The 22,912-nt window shown below is 52.5% G+C and overlaps 1 protein-coding gene across 1 annotated transcript in view; it reads left to right on the top strand.

Moving 5' to 3' along the window:
- SPNS3 (SPNS lysolipid transporter 3, sphingosine-1-phosphate (putative)) overlaps positions 1–22,912 on the top strand; it is a 57,586-nt gene that overhangs the window by 27,514 nt on the left and 7,160 nt on the right. The window contains exon 9 of the mRNA XM_064378067.1: positions 18,912–18,977. Within this exon, the coding sequence (XP_064234137.1) occupies positions 18,912–18,977 (66 nt within the window). The remainder of the gene's footprint in view (positions 1–18,911; positions 18,978–22,912) is intronic.

Raw genomic sequence — 22,912 nt, 5'->3', positions numbered from 1 at the left:
ACTGTGCCTGGCTTACAGAGTGAGCTTTCTGACACCACGACCCTTCCCTGCTCAGAAGCCTTGCATGGCTCCCTGGGGCCTCTGGGGCTAGGTCCAGCTTCTTATCCTGGCGTTTAAAGCCCCTCGTGAACTTCCCTGATAACCCTGGGAGCCTTATTCCTCCACTGCAGTCCTGCCATATAGGTTCCCTCTTGATTCCCTATGCCATGCTTCCCTCTCCTTCTCTTTCCCCATCCTCACTCCCTTCGCCATATGTCCAAAGCATTCTAGGCCTTCAAGGGCCTCCGTCTCTCCATGGCTTCCTCCCTGTTGCCGGGCCTGACCCCCTCTCCCTCCTGTCTTTAGTACGCCCCAGCATTGTCTTCCTGGGGTCTCGGTTATGTACGTTCTGGCTCCTCTCCCAGCCTTGTCTGTGAGTTTTAGCAGGGCCCAACTCTGGTTCTAATCTTTCTCTGTACTCCAGCTCAAAGCATGGTCAGGCGCATGGATGGCTGGGTGAAAGTCACTGCTGGCTGAGTGAAGAGTCGGCTGACAGTTTGTATTCATTTGTTTATTCGACCAATATTGATTGAATGCCAATTAAGTGGCATACTTGTTTAAATGCTGTAGATATAGGTGGCTGGGCGCGGTGGCTGACACCTGTAATCCCAGCACTTTGGTAGGCCGAGGCAGGCAGATCACCTGAGGTCAGAAGTTCAAGACCAGTCTGGGCAATATGGCAAAACCCTGTCTCTACTAAAAATACAAAAATTTAGCTGGGCGTGGTGGTGCGTGCCTGTAGTCCCAGCTACTTGGGAGGCTGAGGCAGGAGAATCACTTGAACCCAGGGGGCAGAGGTTGCAGTGAGCCAAGATCATGCCACTGAACTCCAGCCTGGGAAACAGAGCGAGACTCCGTCTCTAAATAAATAAATGCTGTAGATATAGCAATGAATAAAACAGATAAAAATGTCTCTCTCCTGAGGGGGACTTACATTCTAGTTGGGGGAGATAGATAACAAACAAGATATAGAAGTATTGTGAATTTTATTGTAAAATTCACAGTATTTCAGATAATCATAAAGGCTTAGGTGAGAAGTGGTGTTGGGAAGGGAAACAGGGAGAGCGTGAGTATTGGGTGGAGAGGGTAGCAATTTGATGTAGGAATTTGAGGCCAGAGAGGCCTCACTGAGAAGGTAGTTGTTGAATAAAGACCTGTAGGGGGTGAAGACTGAATTATGTGGATATATGGGGGAACAGTAAGTCAGGAGTGTACCCAATGGGTACACAACAAGGTGGCTGCTCTGATTAGTGCAGAGAGAGGAGGAGGACAGAGAGATGATGGGTGCCCGATGATGGGTTCTAAGACGGGGGACATCTGGCTTTTGTCTTCCGCATCTATTGAAACGATCATGTGGTTTTGTCCCTTATTTGATTACTACAGTTTATTACATTGACCGATATTTATATGCTTAACCAACCTTGCATTCCTGGGATATGTTCTCCGTGGTCATGGTGGGTGATCATTTTTATGTCTTGCTGGATTTGACTTGATAGTACTTTGTTGAGGGTTTTTGCATGAATGTTTTGATACCGGTGTTCCATTTTCTTGTGATGTCTTCGTCTGTTTTGGTATCAGGGTAGTGGCCTTGTAATGAGTTGGCAAGTGTTCCTTCCTCTTCTGGTTTTTGGAAGACTTTATGAGGAATTTGTTAATTCATCTTTAAACATTTGGAAGAATTCACCAGTGAAGCCATCTGGTTCTGGGCTTTTGTTTGTGGAAAGTTTTTTGATTGCTAACTCAATATTTACTTGTTATAGGTCAATTCGAATTTTCTATTTCTTCTTGAGTTGTTTCAGTAGATTTGTATCTTTTTAGGAATTTGTCCATTTATTCTAGGTTAATCTAATTTGTTGGCACACAATAGTTTATGTAACAGTTCCTTCTAATTCTTTTAATTTCTGTAAGGTCGATAGTAATGTCCCCGTTTCATTCCTCATTTTAATAATTTGAGTCTTTTTGTTCAGTTAGTTTACCTAAAGGTTTGTCCATCTTGCTGATCTTTTCAAAGAACCAACTTTTGGTTTCATCGATTTTTCTCTATTATTTGTTTTTGTTTTTTTTTTTTGACATAGGGTCTGGCTTTCTTTCCCAGGCTGGAGCTCCTGGCTTCAAGCAATCCTTCGGACTCAGCCTCGCCTCCCTAAGCGCTGGGATTATAGGAGAGAGCCACCCCATCTGGCTGGTTTATGTTGAGCAGAATCTGGCTACTCTGGGGGCAAGGGCAGAAGCAGAGAGGAGTGAGGAGCCTATTGCTAGAATGCAGGTGAGATGATGGGGCTTGGACCAGAGTGACAGCAATGGAGGTGGTGAGAGGCAGTTGGATTACATACGTATTTTGAAGGTAGAGCTATCAGAATTTCCTGATGAATTCCAGGAAGGAATGAGTCCATCCACCCACCCACCCACCACTTTGTTTCTCAGATTGCAGGAACCAAAGTCCTTCCTGCAGGATTTCTGCTGTTGAAGGAGTAGGTCCTGGGTAGATAGGCTCTAAACTCTTCTTGGGAAGGGCCCATGGGAAGATGGGCCTGTGTGCTTGTGTGTGCATGCATCTAATATGAGTGTGTGTATGTTCATTCTTGTGTGTATACATTAAAATGAACATACTAGCAGGGCACAGTGGCTCACGTCTATAATCCCAGCACTTTAGGAGGCTGAGGTGGGTGGATCACTTGAGGTCAGGAGTTCAAGACCAGCCTGGCCAACATGGCGAAACCCCATCTCTACTAAAAATATAAAAATTAGCTGGGTGTGGTGGCATGTGCCTGTAATCTCAGCTACTCAGGAGGCTGAGGCAGGAGAATTGCTTGAACCCAGGAGGCAGAGGTTGCAGTGAACTGAGATCACACCACTGCACTCTAGCCTGGGCAACAGAACAAGACTCTGTCTCAGAAAAAACAAAAAAGATGAATGTACTAGCTGGGCATGTTGGCTCACACCTGTGAGGCCAAGGTGGGCGAATCACTGAGGTCACAAGTTCGAGATCAACCTGAGTGACATGCTCTCTCCCATGCCCTGTCTCCACTAAAAATATATTTTAAAAAATTAGCTGGGTGTGGCAGTGGGCACCTGTAATCCCAGCTACTCTGGAGGCTGAGACAGGAGAATCGTTTGAACCCAGGAGGTGGAGGTTTCAGTGAGCCGAAATCGTGCCGCTGCACTCCAGCCTGGGCGACAGAGTGAGCCTCCATCTCAAAAAAAGAAAAAAAGAAAAAAAAGAAAAAAAAGAGAATATACTTGTACATACAATATACATTTAGCATGAATGTACATTTAAATTTAGCATGAATAAATAAACATGCTAAATGTATATTGTATGTACGACTATGTCTGTTTTAATTTGCATGTGTGTGTGTGTGTGCGTGGTGTGTATGTGCGAGTGTGTCTGTGTGTTGTTTTGTACACTGGTCTGTGCACACCCACGTCAGGACACGCGGATAACTGCGTGGGATGTGCCTGTGTGCACATGTGCGCCTGCAGCTAAGTATAGCTTTTCTCTTGCTACTTGGTGGCTGTAACTGCACTGTGTGGGCAGGCTGATTTTTGGTGGCATTGTGTGTCTGCTCCCAGATTTCCTGAAGTAGGGCCAAATCCTGCTGCTGGTTCCATGGAAATGAGTTTTTCTGAGAATATAAAGTCCGGTCCGGGGCCTTCCCTGGGGGAGCTCACGCCCTGTGGCCACCTACAGAAACAGAGGGTTCCATCTTTCCAGGCCTCTTGGCAAGGGAAGTGGACTTCCCGGCTGTTAATTAGGATCCAGACACGCACGCAGCAGGTCCTGGCTCACACCACCTTCCTTGGCCTTCTTCCCAGAGCTGCTGCCCTTCAGAGGAGAAGGCGTTTGTGCTCAGAGGAGGGACTGAGCCCAAGGCAGGGGCTCCACTGTCACTGACCTGGTGGCTGGAGGATGTGAGTGCACATTGGCTGTCCCCCGCAGGTGGGCTCTGTGGTCAAGGTGGAGGGGCAGGAGTGGGGCAAGGGAGAGGACACGCAATGAGGTGCCTGAAAGACCTGAAAGACATCATTCCTTCTTCCCTTACCTGCTGTGTGACTTATGTGACCTAGGGCAAGATCTGGACCTTGCTGAGCCTCAATTTTCTTTTCCTTTTTTTTTTGTTTTGAGACGGAGTTTCGCTCTTGTTACCCAGGCTGGAGTGCAATGGCGCGATCTCGGCTCACCGCAACCTCCGCCTCCTGGGGTCAAGCGATTCTCCTGCCTCAGAATCCCGAGTAGCTGGGATTACAGGCATGCGCCACCATGCCTAGCTAATTTTTGTATTTTTAGTAGAGACGAAGTTTCACCACGTTGACCAGGATGGTCTCGATCTTTTGACCTTGTGATCCACCCGCCTCGGCCTCCCAAAGTGCTGGGATTACAGGTGTGAGCCACCGCACCCGGCCTGCTGAGCCTCAGTTTTCTTAGCAATAGAATGGGAGCGCTGCTCTTTACCTCTCGGTTTCATTAAAGAGCTAAGTGAACTTTGGAGCCTGTTCTAATTGCTATGGCGATGCCACAAAACGTAATGTCTTAAAACGACAGCAACATTAATTTTGCTCACAAATGTGCAGTTTGGGCCAGGTTTGAGAGCAAGGAGGCTGATATCTCTTTTCCACCTGATATTAGCTAGGCAGGACGAGGGTGAGGGGCTGGATCACCGAAGGGGTGGGGCCTGCCTGGCAGAGGATGCAGCTATTGACTGAGACCTCAGCAGAAGCTGTGGGCTGGAACTCCTGTCTGTGGCCTCTCTGTGTGGTCTGGGCTTCCTCACAACATGGTGTCTGGGTTAAACAAGGACTAATGTCCTGAGACAGAGGGCCAGGTGGAACTGTATTGCCTTTTATGACCTACCCTTGAAAGTTACCAGGAATGTAACTTCATTCTCTGCATTCTATTGCATTCACTTTTTTTTTTTTTTTTTTTTTTTTTAAAACCTGAGCACACTACTTCCTGCTCCGATTAATGGGGCAAATAAATGAACTCTAGGCTGGGCGCGGTGGCTCATACCTGTGATCCCAGCCCTTTGGGAGGCCAAGGCGGGCAGATTACCTGAAATCAGGAGTTCAAGATCAGTCTAGCCAACATGGCGAAACGCTGTCTCTACATAAATACAAAAATTAGCCTGGCATGATGGCTGGCGTCTGTAATCTCAGCTACATGGGAGGCTGAGGTGGGAACCCAGGAGGCGGAGGTTGCAGTGAGCCAGGATCACTGCCGATGCACTCTAGCCTGGGCGAGGGAGCAAGACTCCATCTCAAAAAAAAAAAAAATCAAAAAAGAAAAAACAAAAAAAGAAGGCCAGGCGTGGGGGCTCACACCTGTAATCCCAGCACTTTGGAAGGCCAAGGCAGGTGGATCATGAGGTCAGGAGTTTGAGACCATCCTGGCTGACATGGTGAAACCCTGTCTGTACTAAAAATACAAAAATTAGCTGGGCGTGGTGGTGAGCACCTGTAATTCCAGCTACTCAAGAAGCTGAGGCAGGAGAATCTCTTGAACCCGGGAGGCAGAGGTTGCAGTGAGCTGAGATTGTGCCTTTGCACTCTAGCTTGGGTGACAGAATAAGACTCTGTCTCAAAAAAAAAAAAAAAAAAAAAAAATGCTGTGTGCGGAGGCCTGGTGCAGTGGCTCATGCCCGTAATCCCAGGCCTTTGGGAGGTTGAAGCAAGAGGATCACTTGAGGTCAGGAGTTTGAAACCAGCCTGGCCAACATGGTGAAACCCAGTCTGTACTAAAAATACAAAAATTAGCCGGGTGTGGTGTCTCACACCTGTAATCCCAGCTACTCTGGAGGCTGAGACAGGAGAATCGCTGGAACCCGAGAGGCAGAGGTTGTAGTGAGCCAAGATCGCGCCATTGCACTCCAGCCTGGGCGACAGAGTGAGACTCCTGCTCAAAAAAAAAAAAAATAAAAATAAAATAAATACCATAGCATGTTAGATGGGGATGAGTTCTGTGGAGAGCAACAGCAGGGAAAGGGGACAAAGGGAGTGACGGGGCAATGCAAGCAGCCGGGGGAGGCCTCGCTGAGATGGTGGCACTCCAGAAGCGAGTGTGGGAAGGAGCCGTGTGGGAAGGAGCCGTGTGGGTCTGGGTTGGGGTGGGGAAGGGTGGTTCCTGTGTGGGGAGCAGCCTGCGCAGAAGCCCTAAGGGAGAACGCGTGGCTGCTGTGCTGGGGAAATGTGACTGGAATGGGGTCGGCCAGGGAGCAGTAGCGGACCGTGACCTCTGATGGGGGAGTGAGGGTGGGGATTACGGAGGGCCTTGTACATATATTCCCTCTGGCTTCCAATGCCAGTGAAATGGCAAGCCACCAGAAAGTGTCCAGCGCAGAAGTGAGAGGGTCTGACTTAGGGGTGATAAAAAAACCCCCAAAACTTAGTGGCTTAAAACAATGCCCAGGCTGGGCGCGGTGGCTCAAGCCTGTAATCCCAGCACTTTGGGAGGCCGAGGCGGGCAGATCACGAGGTCAAGAGATCGAGACCATCCTGGTCAACATGGTGAAAGCCCGTCTCTGCTAAAAATAAAATAAAAAAAAAAAATTAGCTGGGCGTGGTGGCATGCGCCTGTAGACCCAGCTACCCGGGAGACTGAGGCAGGAGAATTGCAAACAAACAAAAAAACCCAAAAACCAACCAACAAACAAAAAACAATGCCCAGTTATTTCCAATTCGGTGGCTTGGCTGAATGCTTCCTGCTGCTTTGCCCGCGCCCACTCGTGGCTGCTTTCACCTGGACAATTGCTGACTGGAAGGTCCATGCTGACCTTGCTCCCCTCTGGCTGTCCCCTGGGTCTCCTTCATTCTTCTCCGTGTGGCCCTTCATCCTCCACCAGGCTAGATCAGCTTCCTTATATGACCATCTCAGGGCAATGCTCTAAGAAAGCAGAAGTGGGAGTTGCAATGTCTGTTACCCCCAGGCCAGGAGCTTGAAAAGCATCACTTCCACCTGATTTTATTTGTCTGTCTGTCTGTCTGTCTATCTATCTATCTATCCATCCATCCATCTATCTGTTTTAGACAGAGTCTCACTCTCTAACCCAGGCTGGAGTGCAAGGGTGTGATCTCGGCTCACTGCAACCTCTGCCTCTCTGGTTTAAGTGATTCTCCTGCCTCAGCCTCCCGAGTAGCTGGGATTACAGTAGCCACCATGCCCGGCTAATGTTTGTATTTTTAGTAGAGATGGGGTTTCACCGTATTTGCTAGGCTGGTCTCGAACTCCTGACTTCAAGTGATCCACCCGCCTCGGCCTCCCAAAGTGTTGGGATGACAGGGTGAGCCACCGCGCCCGGTCACTTTCACCTGATTTTATTGGTCAAAGCAAGGTATAACGCCAGCCCGTTTACCATGGCAGGGGCCTTCATACAAAGGTGTGAATGTCAAGAGGCCTGATTAATTTGGGGCCATTTTGTAGCTGTGGACCACGTGGTTTAACAGGCACTCTCTGGCTGCCATGATGAGAATAGAATGAAAGAGGACAGGCTGGGCGTGGAGGCTCACACCTGCCATCCTAGCACTTTGGGCGGCTGAGGTTGGAGAATCGCTTGAGTTTAAGCTCAGGAGTTTGAGACCAGTCTGGGCCACATAGAGAGAAAAAATTAAAAAAACAAACAAGAAAGAAATTAAAAAAAAAAAAAGATGCCGGGCACGGTGTCTCACACCTGTAATCCCAGCACTTTGGGAGGCCGAGGCAGGCAGATCACGAGGTCAGGAGTTCAAGACCAGCCTGACCAACATGGAGAAACCCCATCTCTACTAAAAATACAAAATTAGCTGTGCTTAGTGGCGCACGCCTGTAATCCCAGCTACTCGGGAGGCTGAGGCAAGAGAATCACCTGATCCCGGGAGGCAGAGGTTGTGGTAAGCCGAGATTATGCCACTGCACTCCAGCCTGGGTAACAAGAGTGAAACTCCATCTCAAAAAACAAAAAAAACAGAAATTAAGAAAAAAAAAAACGGACAAAGGCAGAAACAAGGCAATCACTCAGGAGGTTTTCTAGTGATCTAGGCAGTTGATAGTGATGGCTTGGACCAGGGTAGTTATGGAGGAAGTGTGGAGAAGTGGTCAGATTCTGGGTGTATTTTGGAAGTAGAATTACAGGATTTCCTGAGAGACTGGGTGTGAAGTGTGAAAGAAAGGGAGGGGTGCAGGGTGGCTTCAGGGTTTTTGCCCTGAGCAGCTAGAAGCATGGACTTGCCCCTTCCAGCGGCGGGAAGACTGAGGGAGGGGCAGGGCGATTCATTGTGGAGAGTTCATTTTAGACATGTTAAATTGAGGTGCTTCTTAGGACGTTCAACTGGACCTGTTTTCTTTTTTTCTTTTTTTTTTGAGATGGAGTTTTGCTCTTGTCACCCAGGCTGGAGGACAATGGCATGATCTCAGCTCACTGAAACCTCCGCGTCACGAGTAGCTGGGATTTACAGGCCCCTCTTGCACCAAGCCCCGCTAATTTTGTGTTTTTAGTAGAGACAGAGTCTCACCATGTTGGCCAGGCTGGTCTTGAACTCCTGGCCTCTGGTGATCTGCCCGCCTCAGCCTCCCAAAGTGCTGGGATCACAGGCATGAGCCATGGTGCCCCGCCTTGGACCTGTTTTCTAAGACAGGTTCTCGCTCTGTCACCCAGGCTGGAGTGCAGTGGTGCGATCTCGGCTCACTGCATCCTGGACCTCCTGGGCTCAAGTGAATCCTCCCAGCTCAGCCTCCTGAGTAGCTGGGACTACAGGTGCGAGCCACTACGCCCAGCTAATTTCTGTATTCTTTTGTAGAGACGGGGTTTCACTATGTTACCCAGGCTGCTCTTGAACTCCTGGGCTTGAGTGATCCGCCTGCCTTGGCCTCCCAAAGTGCTGGGATTACAGGCGTGAGCCACTGTGCCCAGCCTCAACTGGACATATTAAGAGACAGTTGGGCCAGGTGTGGTGGCTCCTGCCTGCAATCCCAGCACTTTGGGAGGCCGAGGCGGGTGGATCACTTGAGGTCAGGAGTTTGAGAGTAGCCTGGCAAATATGGTGAAATCCCGTCTCTACTAAAAACACAGAAATTAACCAGGTGTGGTGGTGGGAGTCTGCAGTCCCAGCTACTCAGGAGGCTGAGGCAGGAGAATTACTTGGACTTGGGTGGAGGAGGTTGCAGTGAGCCGGGATTGCACCACTGCACCCCAGCCTGGGCAACAGAGCAAGACTCCGTCTCAAAAAAAAAAAAGAAGCAATTGGGTATGTATGAGTCTTGGAGTTCAGGAGAGAGGTCTAGGCTGGTTATTTAAAGCCATGAAACCAAGTGAGGTCGCCTAGGGCATGAAACAGACCTGAAGCTTGAGCCTGGAGGCAGTCCACACGTCAGTCAAGGGTGTGCATGCGCAGTGCCACCGTGGTGCAGTCAAGGGTGGGACTAACAATTAGCTCCAGCATGCTGTAGTGCATGACGTTTACATTTTTATGGGGGACACTAAAAAAAAAAAAAAAGCGGCCGGGCGCGGTGGCTCAAGCCTGTAATCCCAGCACTTTGGGAGGCCGAGGCGGGTGGATCACGAGGTCAAGAGATCGAGACCATCCTGGTCAACATGGTGAAACCCCGTCTCTACTAATACAAAAAATTAGCTGGGCATGGTGGCGCGTGCCTGTAATCCCAGCTACTCAGGAGGCTGAGGCAGGAGAATTGCCTGAACCCAGGAGGCGGAGATTGCGGTGAGCCGAGATCGCGCCATTGCGCTCCAGCCTGGGTATCAAGAGCGAAACTCCGTCTCAAAAAAAAAAAAAAAAAAAAAAAAAAAAAGCAAACGCAGAAAATCACAGAGAAGAAAATAACAGCTCTTCACATTTTCATCCACAAGAATGAATGATTCTCACCATTTTTACCTTTTTGCTTCCATATTTCTTATCTAATTAGGTAAACATCTTTCTGTATCTGTCTATACATTCACAGGCTTACGGTTAGGTAGAAATAGTTTTATTAAACTGAGGTCATATGGTAGTGCAATTTTAAAAAACAGGTTTATTGAGGTATAATTCATACATTAGGCCAGGCATAGTGGCTGCCGCCTGTAATCCCAGCACTTTGAGAGGCTGAGGCAGGTGGATCACTTGAGGTCAGGCGTTCGAGACCAGCCTGGCCAAAATGGTGAAACCTTAACTCTACTAAAAATATAAAAAATTAGCCGGGCGTGGTGGTGGGCTCCTGTAATCCCAGCTACTCAGGAGACTGAGGCACGAGAATCACTTGAACCTGGGAGGTGGTGGCTGCAGGGAGCTGAGATCACGTCACTGCACTCCAGCCTGGGTGACAGAGCGAGACCCTGTCTCAAAATAATAGTAATAATAATTCATGTATCAGACAATTCACCCAGTAAAGCATATAATTCACTGGTTTTTAGTACATCCACAGAGTTGTACAACCATTACCACATCAATTTCAGAACATTTTGCTCACCCTAAAAATAAATTTCGTGCCTATTAGCAGTCACCCCCATTTCTCTTCAATCTGTCTCTCTGCACCCCAGCCCTGGCCCTAGGCAGCTGCTAAATCTATTTTCCATCTTTGTAGATTTGTCTGTTCTGGATAATTCATATAAATAGAATCATATAATATGTTTAATTTATATGAGTCCACTTGAAGAAACTGAAGTGAAATCAAAAGAATTAAGTTTGAATTAATTGTAAAGCTGTGGACGCACTGATGAATACTAGCTATGAAAGAGGACACCAGCCTTCTTACACATCCTTTCTCCCTTCTGTCCCCGACCTCCTGATTTTTGTTAGTTACCTTATTATTTTTGCTTTTTCTGGATGATGTAGACCATTCACAGTCTGTTTTTTTTTTTTGAGATGAAGATTCACACTTGTTGCCCAGGCTGGAGTGCAATGGCGTGATCTCGGCTCACCGCAACCTCCGCCTCCTGGATTCAAGAGGTTCTCCTGCCTCAGCCTCCCGAGTAGCTGGGATTACAGGCATGTGCCACCATACCCAGCTAATTTTGTATTTTTAGTAGGGATGGGGTTTCTCCATGTGGATCAGGCTGGTCTCGTACTCCTGACCTCAGGTGATCCGCCTGCCTCGGCCTCCCAAAGTGCTGGGATTACATTCGTGAGCTACTGTGCCCAGCCACAGTCTGTTCTTTAAGCATCATTATTGTAGTGGTTTGACAGTTGTTTCATATTTAAGTAGATTCCATGTTTGTTATCAGTGTGTTTACACAGATTCTTTATTCCTGAGTTCTTTATTTTGCTTCAACTCCTAACTGGGTAGATTTTGTGATTAAACAGTTTTTATCCACCCCCTGTCCCCCACAAAGGCTAGAGAGTTTATTTTCCTTTGGTTCATTTATACGCGAGATTGTCTTTTCTTTGATATTTATTTATTTATTTTGAGACAGGGTCTTACCCTGTCACCCAGACTGGAGTGCAATGGCGCAATCTCGGCTCACTGTAGCCTCTGACTCCCAAGTTCAAGCAATTCTCCTGCCTCAGCCTCCTGAGTAGCTGGGACCACAGGCATGCACCACCATGACCGGCTAATTTTTGTAATTTTTGTAGAGACAGGGTTTCGCCATGTTGTCCAGGCTGGTCTCAAACTCCTCAGCTCAAGTGATCCACCTGCCTTGGCCTCTCAAGGTGCTGGGATTACGGGCACGTGCCACTGTGCCGAGTCTGAATTAATATTCTCACTGCATTGTTTTATAGCTTGAAGCAAATATAAGATTTCCTCCTGCTCCTTCTCTTATCACCTATGTTTTAGGTTGGATTTTTTTCTCCCTGCCTCCCTCCCTTCCTTCTTTCCTTCCTTCCTTTTCTACAATATGTCTCCATAGTTTGCGTGCTGAATCCTGTCCTCTGAGCTGGGTGTGGGCAGCTCTGCTCAGAAGCTGGATGTGCTTTCTGTAGTGTGGGTGACTCCTGTCTTTGACTCTCCCTGCCTTCTCTGTGATTATTCCGTTGTCCAAAGGGGATGCAGTTTGCTCGAGCTTGGGCTTTGCAGACTTTTCTGTTGCCGGAGGGAAATGCAGGGCTCAGGCAAATGAGGAGTCTTTGTCAAAACACCTGGATCTGCTCTGTCTTCTGGGATTCAGGTAAATGCTCTCTAACACGGTTCATTCTACTTAATTACTGGGTGCATTCCCTTCTGAGATGGGAGGTGCCCCCGGGCCTTGAGTGAAGTCAGTGCCTGGAGTCCCTGTTCCCTTTCTCTGTTTTTAGCCTCCCTCCCTAGCAGCTTTCCCTGCTGGCTGTCAGTTAGGGACTGCTGCTCAGTTTATTTCCCTCCAGATATGAGGGTTTTTTGGTGAACGGCTTTGGGGAGGGGAAGCTGAGAAGGGTAATACTCTCTTCTACAGAATCGTCTGTTCTTTTGCTCGGTGGCCATTTTTTTTTTATCTTTCTGTCACCCAGGCTGGAGTGCAGTGGCGTGATCATGGCTCACTGCAGTCTCAACCTCCCAGGCTCAAAGATCGTCCTCTCTCAGCCTCTGGAATAGCTGGGACCACAGGTGCATGGTGTCATGCCCGGCTAATTTTTAAAATTATTTGTAGAGACAGGGAATCACTATGTTGTCCAGGCTGGTCTTGAACTCCTGGGCTCAAGCAATCCTCCTGCCTCAGCCTCCCAAAATTTGGGATGTTGGGCTGGCTGCCAGGATTGAATGCTTATTTCACTAGGTTTTATTCTTTTCTTGGAAAAAAAAAATCACTTTTTCTGGCAATTTTTTGCTCCTGTGTGAGAATTTAAGTCTGTGACGCAATATTCAATCCGTCTTTGGATTGAAATATTCACTCCATCTTTGTCAGCTCTGCCTGGGGCAGACTTGAGACCCAAGCCTCCTCCGTCATGGACCAACTCTTTGCCTGAGCCATTCAGAACACAGGCCCCAGGTCACAGACCTGGGGACAAGATCCCAGGGGATCTCAAAGGCCGCTTCTTGCCCAACTTGATCATAGCTCTGAGTTTCCTCCTTGCCCAGGGAGAGATGTGGCCAGCACTGCACAGGGCAGAGCCAGCATGGCTGTCACTAGGCCTTTAGATCCAGGAGGGGACATTGCCTTTCCTGAAGAGCTGGGATTATAGGCATCCGCCACCACACCTGGCTAATTTTTGTATTTTTAGTAGAGAAAGGGTTTTACCATGTTTGCCAGGCTGGTCTCGAACTCCTAGCCTCAAGTGATCTGCCTGCCTTGGCTTACCAAATTACTGGGATTACTAGTAGGAGCCACTGCGCCCAGCCCCTTCCCAGTCTTAAAGACTCCTGAGTGAGGACCTGGGATGGAGGCCTGATATCTGCCCATCTGGTGTCCACAGGGAGCTTGCAGGTTGGTTGGCAGAGATCAGCTAGGATGTGGCCCACCACAGCTGTCATTGAGGGTCGGCCCAGGATTCAGGGGATGACTGTGGAAGCTGCTTCCTGGTCCCTGGAGTGGTGTGGGAAGCTGGGCTGTGTGAGCTCCCCAACTCTGGGGAGTGTTCCTACCACCTCCCAGACTTGGTCCTTAGGGGGCCTCTTGGATAAGTCCCTTCTTTTTTTTTTTTTTTTTTTGAGACAGAGTTTCCCTCTTGTTGCCCAGGCTGGAGTGCAATGGTGTGATCTCAGCTCACCGCAACCTCTGCCTCCTGGGTTCAAGCGATTCTCCTGCCTCACCCTCCTGAGTAGCTGGGACTACAGGTGTGCACCACCATGCCCAGCTAATTTTGTATTTTTAGGATAGACGGAGTTTCTCCATGTTGATCAGGCTGGTCTTGAACTCCCGACCTCAAGTGATCCACCTGACTCAGCCTCCCATGGTGCAGGGATTATAGGTGTGAGCCACCACGCTCGGATGGATAAGCCCTTTCTACCTAGCTTTCTGAGCTGGAATAACCGGGCCCTACCAGGGGCTGTCTGAGAGGGGCTGAGACAGGTCCACTCGCCCTTCCTCTGATGGCCCCACCTCTCTGCCAAGATTTAGCAGGTGTATCTTGGCTGGCCTCACAGCCCCCAGGAAAGCTCGCAGTCTCAGCTGAATTCTCTGGGAAGGCGCAAGGGTTTTGCTCCCTTCACTGCCTTACTCCCCACCTGCCTGCCCACCAGCTTGTGGGGCTGCTGCCAGCCCCTGGAAGCCAGGCGGTGCCCTTGTGCCCCAATGCCAGTCCTTGCAATTACAGGTTGGCAAGCCCAGGGACAAAGCGTGCCAGCCGGTGCAGCAGCTTGCTAGCGGCTGGTCTGTGTCCCGGCTCAGTGAAGAGTTGGTCTGGGAGGGAGGAGGCTTGGGTCTCAGCTCTGCCCCGGGCACAGCCAGCCCCTGGGGGAGGGTGGCCTGCTCACTTCTTGGCAGTTCAAGATCAAGATGAACCGAGATTGGAGGCACTGCCCCCGCCACCCCATCGGGGCTGACCTTTTCCTCCAGCCTCCTCCTTCTGCCTATCTGTGCGTGCGGGTGGATGTGAGGAGTGCTATGTACGCGTGAAGGTCTAAGTGTGTGCACAGCCACTCTTCTGCATGGGTGTGCACAAGAGTGAGGACACAAGCATGTGTGTGTGTGTGTGTAAGCATAACACTATGCTTATCATAGTAATGCACGGGTACATGCCAGGCTGTTATTTGGCAAGGGTGCCCCAGAGAGCCTGTGCCAGGGTTGATAGCCATCATTTTTTTGGCGCCCTTGCTGCACATGCTTTGATATTTGTTTTTGTTTTGAGACCGAGTTTATCTCTTATCTCCCAGGCTGGAGTGCAATGGCGTGATCTCAACTCACTGCAACCTCCGCCTCCCAGGCTCAAGTGATTCTCCTGCCTCAGCCTCCTGAGTAGCTAGGATTATAGGCGTGCACCACGACACTGGCTAATTTTGTATTTTTAGTAGAGACAGGGTTTCTCCATGTTGGTCAGGCTGGTCTCGAACTCCCAACCTCAGGTGATCGCCTGCCTCGGCCTCCCAAAGTGCCTGGATTACAGGCATGAGCCACCATTGCCCAGCCTGCTTTGATATTTGAAATGGCTCCCCGTTACCTCCATATGTGCGTGGTCGTGGCGTGTGAGTTCTTCGTGTGTGTCTTGGGTTGTAGGTGCATGTGTGTGAGTGTGCTTGTGTGTTGAAGCTTGTGTGCCCGTGTGAGAGGCCTTGGCTGTGCCTGTCTGGACATGCTCGTGCAGCCACACACGTGACAGTGTGAGCATGGGTGCCTATGTGAGTGGGCCTCTGCGGCCAGGGGTAACCAAAGCCAGGGACATTCATCATCACTATCTTAGCTCGAAGGGAAATTCTCTCGGTCTAGAATGGTAGAGGCCAGGGGCCGAGGGGCTCCAGCCTTCTCAGGCTCCAGGCAGGGTTCCCAGGCCCTATCTCCCAGGGGAATCTAAGTCAGGGTGCAAGGAGGCCGCACTGACTCTGAGGAGTCAGGGGCAGAGTCAGATTTCTCTTTCAGAAGTCCCCTCTGGGGCTGGTGTCTGGAGGGATGACGGGGCCTGGGAAACTGGGGAGGAGACGCTCGGGGCAGGCCTGGAGTGCACTGGCCAGCAGCCGTGGGCAGGAGGAGGAGGCAGATTTGAGGAACGGGCAGGATGCAGAATGGACAGAAATCAGCGATGGAGGGGTGTGAGGGTGAGCAAGGCATGTAGTACCCCACCCCCAGCGTCTGGCCTGGGTGATGGGGACCAGGTGAGATTCCTGAGCCAGAGGAGATCCACTCCGGCAGCTTGCTGGCGGCCTGTCTGCACCTGGGGTTGTGTTGTGTCCTGGCTCAGCCACAGTGGGCAGGAACAGAGATGTCTGGGGACAGGGGAGAGAATGAGTTTAGGCAACTGTTGAGTGTGAGGTGCCTGTGGCTGTCCAGGAAGGAGTGTCCAGATACCCAGGTAGGAGTAGCTTTGAACAGTCAGCTGAATCCAACAAACCAGGGCCCTTTTTATGCGCTCGCTTTGCTTTTCCGTTGTGGAGCCCAGGTTTGAACTGCTCATGGAGGTCTGGGCTTGGTGGCTCCTGCCTGTAATTCCAGCACTTTGGGAGGCTGATGCAGACAGATCACGAGGTCAGGAATTCGAGACCAGCCTGGCCAACACGGTGAAACCCCATCTCTACTAAAAATACAAAAACTAGCCAGGTGAGGTGGCGTGCACCTGTAATCCCAGCTACTCAGGAGGCTGAGGCAGGAGAATCTCTTGAACCCGGAAGGTGGAGGTTATAGTGAGCCAAGATCATTACACTGCACTCCAGCCTGGGCAACAGAGCTAGACTCTGTCTCAAAAAAGAAAAAAAAGAACTGCCCATGGAAGCCACTGAACTCTAGGAGCCAGTGATGTGGACTGATCTATGAGGACATCCAGTGCGAAGCAAGGTCACTAGCTTCGCATGCAGGGGCTGCTGGTGCTGGAGGGCCCTGGGCGAATATCTGGACCACCCCAGTGTTGTACCATTGGGGAAACCAAGGCCCAGAGGTGGGGCTTCCCCAGGCCCATGCAGCAAGGCAGGGTGGGGCTGGGCCCGTCCAACCCAGTAGGTCACACCCCTTGGCTGTGGAGCCCCTCCTGGAGCTGAGTCAGCCCCAGTGGCCGCTGCCCCAAGACTCTGTAATTACAGGATTAGAAGGTGGCCTCTCCGCAGCTGAGCCCTTTGCCCCTCAAAGCCGCCAAGTAGAGACGAGGATTTGGTGGCGTGGTGCCAGTCTCCAGGTGTGTCTGAGACCTGGCATCCTCGGGTGGCTTCTTCAGCCTCAAAGGCCCCATTGTGGCTGCCGCCACCCTCTGAGGGGTTCTATTTTGAGGGGATCCACCCTGCCCCAGCTGGAGGAAGGAAAAGATGTATTTCAGCATGTCTTGTGGGTGTGGAGTGGCAGGGGAGAGTGAAACGGGGGCTGGCTGGGGGCGGGGTGCCTGGGCGCAGGGAGGGGAGGTCACAGAGGCAGATGCTGGCAGTGTTGGGGGTGCAGGGCGGGGACAGGCCTGGTGGGGCAGGTGCAGGCGCCCGGAAGAAGTCGGAGGGGAGTGGGTGTGAGGCTTTCGTGTGGCCCCAGGAGGCAGCTGGCAGACCCTGCTGGGCTGGAATGTGGACCTGCAGCTGCCTGGGCCCCGCCTGAGACCTATCTGCCAGTGACTTCCTGATTCCTACCCCTGTGGGTGCCTGGCCCCATGTCCCAGGCCTGAGGGACGCCCACTCTGCCCTCAGGGGCCTCTCAGTGTGGGTACCGGGGACCAGGCACTGCAGTCCCAGGGACTGGGTTGGACCAGGAGAGCGCGTGGCTGCTTCGTCTCCTTCACCGATTCTGCTGTCCCTCCACCAGAGCTGGGCCGCATTCCTGCCCTGCCTGGCATGGTGGGACATCTCAGCCCCTTGCCTCTGCTCCTGTGGGTCCCCTGGTGGTGCGATCTTGTGGGTGTCCTGGGCCCATCCTGGTCTTGACTGTCCTTCAGGGCTCTCCTCGGCGCCACCTCCGCCTGGGGGCTCCCTGCCCATCTCGGCCTTTCCTCTGACTCCCCTGTGCTAGCGTCACCAGGCACTGTGGATGCTGGGAACCCCCCGAGCTCCTCCCCTCGATAGCCTCTTCACCCTCACCATGCACAGGCCAGTCACGTGGTGGGGGTGGGGCGCTCACCAGGACCTGACTTGATGCTTGCCCTCTGGCCTGAGTTTCCTTGTCTGTGAAATGGGTGTAATGGCATCTGCCTGATGGGGCACCTGACCTGAGGGGTTAGACAGGGTCACAAGAAAGGACAGGGGTGGCCCTTCAGGTCCTCCATCCTGGGTGCTCCCCGGCCGCCGATCATTAGGTCTCTGGGTGCCTGAGCCTGGGCCGCCCTGGGCACAGCCCCGTGATCCAGGAATGACTAATTTCACCCCCGCAATAAGCTCTTGGAAGCTTTGAGAAATGAGACTTTTTTTCTCTCTCTTTCTTCTTGCTGCTTCATTAAACTCTTCTTGAGTGAGCGGAATGAGGATTGTCCTAATCCCTTGGCATGAGGTGAAGGGGGGGTTAGGGCTTGTGGTAACCAAAGGACATTGGGAGCAGGGCTGGGGGTGGGCATTGGGCAGGGGCTGGAAGCCTTGCGTTCCAGGCAGGCTTTGCCCAGGGTCAACTCGTGACCCCAGACAAGCGCTGCCCTTGACCAGGCTCAGTTTAACTGTACGCCTGACGGGTGTACCAGGCCTTGCCCACCTGCCTGTGCTGCTCCAGGGGGAGGGGGATGGCCTGGAGGGGGGGCAGGCTGGCTGGCACACAGTAGGTGCCTTAGCAGTGTACACAGACTTTTGGGGAAAACAGAAGAGGGGTGGGCAGGATCCAGCAGTCTTTCAGTCTTTGTCCTCTAAAGTCTGTTTTATTTTTCTTTTACTTTTTTTTTTTGAGGCAAAGTCTTGCTCTGTTCTCCAGGCTGGAGTGTAGTGGCGTAATCTCAGCTCACAGCCAGCCCTGCCTCTCGGGTTCAAGCGATTCTCGTGCCTCAGCTTCCTGAGTAGCTCGGACTACAGGTGTGAGACAGCATGCCCTGCTAATTTTTGTATATTTTATAGAGACAGGATTTCACCATGTTGGCCAGGCTGGTCTTGAACTCCTGACCTCAAGTCGTCCACCTGCCTCAGCCTCCCAAAGTGCATGGATTACAGGCATGAGCCACTGTGCCTCGCTTAAAGTCTGTTTTCTTACCTTAACAATGGCCTGGGAGGAGGCCTAGCTGCCTCCTAATGGCCCCAGTGGGGGACTCTGGGGGCTGGACACTCGCCAGTGGGTCCTGGCTCTGTCTACCCACCCTCAAGGCTGCTAAACCAGAAAAATAGTTCCAGGCCTTCCTTGCTCATGCCAGTAAGTCTCCATAATGCCTTTCTCTGTGGTGTCCCAGTCTCTCCTCTCCACGGGTGAGAAGCAACAGGTGAGGCCTGTGACTGGGGTCTGGGAATCCTCACCCAGGCCGCCCTCTGTCCACAGGTGTTCCTGGCCCTCGGGGAGCTGCTTCTGTCCTGCAACTGGGCGGTGGCTGCTGACATCCTGATGGTAGGTGTGGGAGTCAGGGTGGGGGTGGAGCAGGGGTAGCTGGGCTCCGTCCAGCTCAGGATTGGGCCTCTGCTGCTGAGCAGCTGGGGGCTGGCAGCGGTGTCAGAGACCATGCCTCAGGGGACCGCAGCCATCCACAGTTACCTTGGACCCAAGGCCTCTCTGACACTTTGCAACATCTGTGACCATCATCCCTGTTTTGCAGATGAACAAATGGAGGTTCAGAGAAGGCAGGTGCCTGGCCCAAAGTCACACAGCTCCAATGCAGGGAGCCAGGGCTGGAGGCCTTTTGACTCCCTGTGTTTCTTCCCTTTTTTTTGAGACAGAGTTTCGCTCTTTTTGCCCAGGCTGGAGTGCAATGGCCCAATCTCGGCTCACTGCAACCTCCACCTCCCAGGTTCAAGTGATTCTCCTGCTTCAGCCTCCCAGGTAGCCAAGACTATAGGTGCCTGTCACCATGCCCGGCTTATTTTGTATTTTTAGTAGAGATGGGGTTTCACCATGTGGCCAGGCTGGTGTTGAACTCCTGACCTCAGGTGATCTGCCAGGTCGGCTGGGATTACAGGCGTGAGCTGCCGTGCCTGGCCCCCCTCTCTCTTTCTGTAGCACATTGCTTCTCAGCAGGCAGGCTCCTTGGCCTCCGCTCCGGGGCGTGCAGCTCGGATGCTGTCCTTCGGGGCAATCGACACTGAGGCCGTCGAGCCACCCCGCCCCGACTTGTGTGTCACAGGTGGCCATGCAAGGAGTAGCCTCGCCTAGAAGAGGCCTGATGCTGTCCTGATCACATGACTGCTGCATCCAGAGTCCCGCGCGGCCCCCCACCCCCCAAGCCCGACACTCTTCGTCCAGCCTCCCTGCCTCCTCCTGGGAGGCATCAGGGAAGGACTTTGAACGCCATGAAGGGCTGTGCCTTTGTAGATAATGCAGGTCCCGGGCCTGTGAGCACCCTGAGAGCCTTCCTCCCCGCTCCTGGCAGCCTGGCACAGTCCGATGCTGGCCACAAGGAACTGGACCAGACTGGCAGTAGGCTGAGATCGGTCCTGAGGGCAGTTCAATGTGGGTGCACCAGCCTGGGTTCAGAAAACAGGCCTGGCTGTCAGCGCTGGGCCTGCCACTTATGAGCTGTGTGGCATCAGGCAAGTCACTGTGTGTCTCTGAACCTCGGTATCCCCATGTGGAAAGCGGGCATGGTAATGGCGCCTGCCTTAGGGACTGTCCTGAGGGTGAAATGAGATGATCCACGTGCCTAGCACAGAGAATGCGGGCTGGGATTCTCACACGATCCCGAATTTTCCATTTTCTCATTTTCTATCTTCCAAAAAAATCGTGGTGTTCTAGAGTCTGAGTTTGACAGGGTTGGGGCATGCATAGTCGTTTAATCCGTCAACGAAGCCTGCTTGAATCCTACTGTGGACGGGATGCTCACTCCCTGCCAAGATGTCCACCCCTCCCTGGCAGATCCTGGGGCCCCTCCCTATAGCACAGGCTCAGTGGGTGTGGAGAGGCCTGCCCCGTCTCTGGCTCCTGGCTGAGTGTATCAGCTTCAGGGCTGGCAGCTCTTCCTGCCCCTCCCTCCAGACAGGGGAGACTTGGGTTCCAGCCCAGAGTCAGCCGCAGACCTGCTGCATGGCCCTAGCCTCAGTTTCCCCATCTATAAAAGGGGTAATTACTACCTGCTCAGTAGGGTGAGCGAGGTGGCCTGCAAGAAGGCTCTCAGGAAGCGGGAAGGCATCGGCAAATGTTTTACTGGTGGGATTGTCTGATTTCAGGCTCAGGGAGATTCACATCCCCCCAGCAGAGCCGGTCCTCTCTGAGGTGGTCCAGACAGAGGCGCACCCGCCCCGGCGGCTTCCCTGGCCTGCCCCCCGCCGTGCGGCTCCCTGTTCCACATGACAGCCCCACAAATATGTGAAGACTGCACCCTCGTCCCCCAGGTCCCCCAGCGCCTGCGTTAAGAATGATTAACCTGGAGAGCCAGGCTCTTCTTGGAGTTGAAGAGGAGAATGTGTGCTGGCGGGGGGTGGGGAAGGAGAGTTAGGGGTGGCCCGCTCCAATTTCACCCAGGTGGGGAGCTGCCCAGAGAGCTGGCTGGACAGGAGCCAGCCCACCTCAGGGCTCCCTGTGGTCCTTTCCTGGCTTGGAGGCCTCCAGCCCCAGCGCTTAGCAACATCTTTCGCCCCAGCAGAGCCTCCTGTCCCCTCCCCTGCCTTCCCACCTTCTGGACCCTGGGGCCACAGATGCCTTTCTGCACGTTGGGGATCCAAACTGAGCAATCCTCGCAACTCCTGCTGTTCAGTTCCTCCACGTTGCTGCTTCCCTGTAAAGGCACGTGGTCGGGGAGGCTTCTGTGCTGTGGAGGGTCAGATGCCAGCTTGGAGCAGGGTGAGGGGGGCGAAGGAGGGGAAGCAAGACCCCGAGGGTAGACAATTCCCTTGAGGAGCTGAGCTGACAGGAGCGAAGGGCATGGTAGCTGGAGTCGGCGGCAGATCCCGGGAAGCTGGTATTGCTTTTCAAGAGGGGAGGCCAGAACAACCTCCAGGGAGCAGGGAGGGGCCAGCAGGAGGAGAGAGCGTCCTGTTTGAGGGTAAGCAGGGGGTGGGTTCCAGCGAGGAGGGGAGGATGCAACCTCGAAGCAGAGGAAGGACAAGAAGTGCGTGGGGACAGGGCATGTGTGGGGACAGGGCCTGAGGCAGGAAGCAGAGGAAGGTGCCCTTGCTCCTGAGACAGGAGGTCGGCTTCACGTTCAGCAGGGGCCCAGGGAGGGAGGGGACCTTGCAGTGTGTGTTCCGGGGGCCACAGGACGAGGGAGCAGGAAGCTGAGGGCCGGGCACATTCAGGTGAACAGCTTTCGGCGGCCAGGAAAGCCACGAGGGGCAGATACGGAAACAGGGGTGGAGACTGCAGGTGTCTGGGAGGTTGGAGTCTGTGGGTCGGTCAGAGTGCAGAGAGCAGCAGGCCCCAGGCTCGAGGACTCTGCGGCAGCCCATCTACTTTCGCTCCCAGCCCGGCTCCTCGCGAGCTGTGTGATCCTGGCCAAGTGGCTGAACCTCTCTGGGTCTTGGTTTGCTCACCTGTCCAATAGGTATCGCGGTGGCATCCACCAACCACACCCCGGGCTATAAGGATAGAATGAGCTCACATCTGCGTCACGCAGATTCCTGAGCGGGCCTGTGGGCCCCACTGAATTCCAGATCGTTCCTTCCTCGGGACACTGCTTTCTTTGATGTCATCTCCACAATGGGAAGAATCCAGGTTCTCTCTGGAGAAGGGACCTCAGGGGCTCTCTGGTCCAGTGGCTTGAAGATGTTCTTGTGCATAAGAATCAGGTTTGAGGGAGCCTGTTACCAACCCAGCTTCCAGGTCCTGGGTCCTCCATGTCTGATTCCAAGGGTCCGCACTGGGGTCCAGGCACCTGCTTCTGATGAATTTCCCAAGTGACTCTGCTGTAGAATTCCTTAGGGCACACTTTGAAAACACTGGCCTTGCACCACAAGCTCCTCAGTCCATAAATGCTTTGCCAGATTCCAGCCATCCCCTTGTTCACATATGCCTCCCTTGGAAGCTTATTCCCTCCACCTCAGGCAGACTCTGCCTCTCGGCGGACGGGGGCTTTCTTCTTTTTCTTTTTCTTTTTTTTTTGAGATGGAGTCTTGCTCTGTCACCCAGGCTGGAGTGCAATGGTGCGATCTCGGCTCACTGCAACCTCCGCCTCCTGGGTTCAAGTGATTCTCCTGCCTCAGCCTCCCGAGTAGCTGGGACTACAGGGGCCTGTCACCACGCCTGGCTAATGTTTGTATTTTTAGTAGAGATGGGGTTTCACCATGCTGGCTAGGCTGGTCTTGAACTCCTGATCTCAGGTGATCTGCCTGCCTCGGCCTCCCAAAGTGTTGGGATTACAGGCGTGAGCCACCGTGCCCGACCTTGGGGGGCTTCCT

The sequence above is a fragment of the Aotus nancymaae genome, unplaced genomic scaffold, assembly GCF_030222135.1.
Source record: "Aotus nancymaae isolate 86718 unplaced genomic scaffold, 86718_ANA_hifiasm-v0.15.2.pri h1tg000018l, whole genome shotgun sequence".
Lineage (NCBI taxonomy): Eukaryota > Metazoa > Chordata > Mammalia > Primates > Aotidae > Aotus > Aotus nancymaae.
The sequence above is the reverse complement of the archived record's forward strand: the minus strand, read 5'-3'. Positions and strand labels throughout refer to the sequence as shown.